We start from the raw sequence: 3,116 nt of genomic DNA, 5'->3' as shown, positions 1-3,116 counted from the left end.
ACACACACACACACACACATACTATGTCTCTCTATCCTTGTGGGAACTTTCCATTGACTTCCATTAATTTTTTTAGAAATTTTATATCCTAACCCTGACCATTTACCCTAAAGCTAACCTAAACTCAATTCATACCTTGGTCCTAAACCTAATCCCCACACCCAAAATCAGCCTCTGAAGTTGTGGGGACCAGGCTTTGGTCCCCACAAGGACCATCCGGTCCACACAAGGCTGCATTTTCCTGAGAAATTGTCCCCGCCAAGTAGCAGGAACAAGGCCACACACATACACGCACACACAAGAAATTTAATTGCCTTTCATGACAGCAAGCTATTATGGAAAAAAATGACCTTTTTCACATTTGTGTAACTTTTAGTACAATACTGTAAATAAATGTGATGAAACACATATACAGTAAGCATAAATTATAAGAATGGAGAAACTGACTTTTTTTTATTAAAGCTCATCATTTTGATCATTTTATAATATTTTCACTATCCTGATGTCCAGATCTTTGGGCCCTCCCACAACTAGTTTCAGCTTTAACTCTGTACAAAATGTGTTTTCACTGCTGTTAGCTGGATGAATCTCTGCAGAAAAATGACATGGCATTTTGTTTTAGGTGCCAGAAGAAACGCAGAACACAGGTCCTGAGGTTAGTGAGCTTCAGATGATGGCTGAGAGTCAAACCAACCCTGAGACACAGCAGAAGAACAGCAACAACCAGTCACACACAGGTCGGGACACACACCTGATCAGAAATGTGCATTCACATCATATAAACACTCACTGCTGTATATGCTACTTAGTTTCATAGGTTCATGTTGTTTTACAGAGAGCTCATTTCCAGGCGTTGCATTAAGCCACAGGCCCTTGAAAAGCGCATTACTGTGGATGTTAATTTAGATTTATGTGCACCACTGGGTTTTACAATCGACTATAATAATTTCAGGAATGATGATAATGCTGTCATAAATATAAATCTTTCAAATATTAATTTCCTGGAATGAGCTGATGAATTTAAGTGCACTCATTTAACAGTGAAAATTTGAGGTTTGAAAAGTGTGCAAATTATAGGGGTAAATAAAGTAGGTTAAGTGAAATAGGAGACATTTTTTTCACAGTCTTGTCCTGCTGTCTTAGTAGGACTGAACTCAGCCTGAGACTTGTCTGAGTTGTTGCACTCAATCTACGATGAGCACCCAGAGTATAGTTTGTACAGTACAGGGGTGTGATCAGTCCTATGTCCATCTGCTCCACTCAGAGATTGTTGCAATCCACATTTAAAGATGTAATACTGTATGCAAAAAGGTTTAAAAATTTTAAGATTCTAGGAAGCCTCAGTTTGCATTCTTATTGCAAGACCCACAAATATTGCTTCACCAATTTCTCTGAATCTGCTCTGAGCTCCAAGTCATCTGGGGGGGAAACCATATACAGTATGATGATGTGCTATTTTATCCTTTTTCCATTCTTTCTCTGTTTCTGTAGTCACAGCAGATGGCGATGTTTCCCAAAATGCAGAAGTGGATCTTTCCTGCAGTGGTTTGACTGAACTTGATCTTGGTGCAGATGAGGTTTTCATCGTCTCATCACCTGCTAGTCCGAGCAGGCTACCCTTCGCCCGTCATGCAGTAAGAACCAGTTTTCTGTCTTTGGATATTGCCTGGTTTTTAGGAGACCAACTGACCGATATACTGCATGCAGCAAAGCTTGATGGATAAAACTCTGGTTGGATGAGACCAATGCCTGGCCAAGAAAGTGTTCACCTGCATTTAACTAAGGTCTATGATGTGGGGTTGCTGCAGGTGGGCAGGTCTAGGTTCAGCAACAGTCTGTGCTCAAAGAATGAGGTCAGCTGACTACCTGAATATACTGAATGACCAGGTTATTCCATCAATGATTGTTTCTTCCCTGATGGCACGGACATATTCCAAGATGACAATGCCAGGATTCATGGGGCTCTTATTGTGAAAGAGTGGTTCAGGGAGCATGAGACATCATTTTCACACATGGACTGGCTCCACAGAGTCCACTGAGAATCTTTGGGATGTGCTGGAGAAGGTCAGACTCTACCATCATCAATGTAAGATCTTGGTGAAACATTAATGCAACACTGGATGGAGATACAGTAAATCTTGTGACGTTGCAGAAGCTTATTGAAACAATACCATGGAGAATGCATGCCATAATCAAAGCTAAAGGCGTTCCAACAGTGTGTGTGTGACCTTTTTTTTTTTTGGTGGTGATTTTTTGGCCGGGCAGTGTAGTTTTTTTAGCCTGTCTACAATTTTGGATTTCATTCATTATCTTCTGCCACTAAGGGTGGAGTGCTAATAGATTCGCCCACGTCTGTGTTAGTTCTTGTATGTGTTCTATTGTATGCACCATCAGCAAAATATCTTCTAAATCACAGAACAGGATTTGATCAAACTTTCCTTGGGTCGACATCTACAGCTGATTGATCTACAGCTTTGGTATCAATCCATTTTATGTTGACCTCAACATCTAATTGACAGTAGCTAACTCAAAAATTGGTATATCTCAGCCAGTTTTACACATATTGGGCTAAAATTTGACATGGTAGTAGCTGAGAGTCATTCACAACATGCACTCTGGAGTCTTCTAACTTTAATAGAAGTTTCTGTTATTTTCACAATAGTAGATACAGCTCACCTTGGCTCCTCCACCTTGCAGATATCATACCTAATTTCAACATTTTTAAATATAAAAACTTTCTCATTGACCATAGGCTACTGCAACTGTACAGTGATCACCTAGTTATGGTGTGTTCGCAAACAACAGTAAATAAACGTCTTAAGTTTTTTAGTTGGCAGATGAACAGTCTAGCTAATAACAGTCTAACTTCAACACCAGGAGAATGAAAGGTGTATCTCACCTGGCTTGTTCAACTCTTTCCAGAGTAAATATCTTAGTAGTTAACACCAATTTTTCTGACATTTTGTACCACCCTAATACACTGAAACCCTCTGCCTTTGGCAATCTCCCCACCTTTTTGTTCCACTAGCACCTGGTGAGTTGGCTCCGGTGGTGGGGGAGGAAGACGGTCAGACCTGGCAGGCCCAAACGTGTAGTGAGGGTCTGCTGGGAACGTC

At 40.6% G+C, this 3,116-nt stretch overlaps 1 protein-coding gene across 1 annotated transcript in view; it reads left to right on the top strand.

Moving 5' to 3' along the window:
* si:dkey-112e17.1 (uncharacterized) overlaps positions 1-3,116 on the top strand; it is a 37,635-nt gene that overhangs the window by 24,158 nt on the left and 10,361 nt on the right. Inside the window, exons 4-5 of the mRNA XM_014018078.1 lie at positions 623-737; positions 1,492-1,634. Coding sequence (XP_013873532.1) covers positions 623-737; positions 1,492-1,634 — 258 coding nt within the window. The remainder of the gene's footprint in view (positions 1-622; positions 738-1,491; positions 1,635-3,116) is intronic.

This window comes from Austrofundulus limnaeus, unplaced genomic scaffold (assembly GCF_001266775.1).
Source record: "Austrofundulus limnaeus strain Quisiro unplaced genomic scaffold, Austrofundulus_limnaeus-1.0 Scaffold183, whole genome shotgun sequence".
In the NCBI taxonomy this organism is placed as follows: domain Eukaryota; kingdom Metazoa; phylum Chordata; class Actinopteri; order Cyprinodontiformes; family Rivulidae; genus Austrofundulus; species Austrofundulus limnaeus.
The sequence above is the reverse complement of the archived record's forward strand: the minus strand, read 5'-3'. Positions and strand labels throughout refer to the sequence as shown.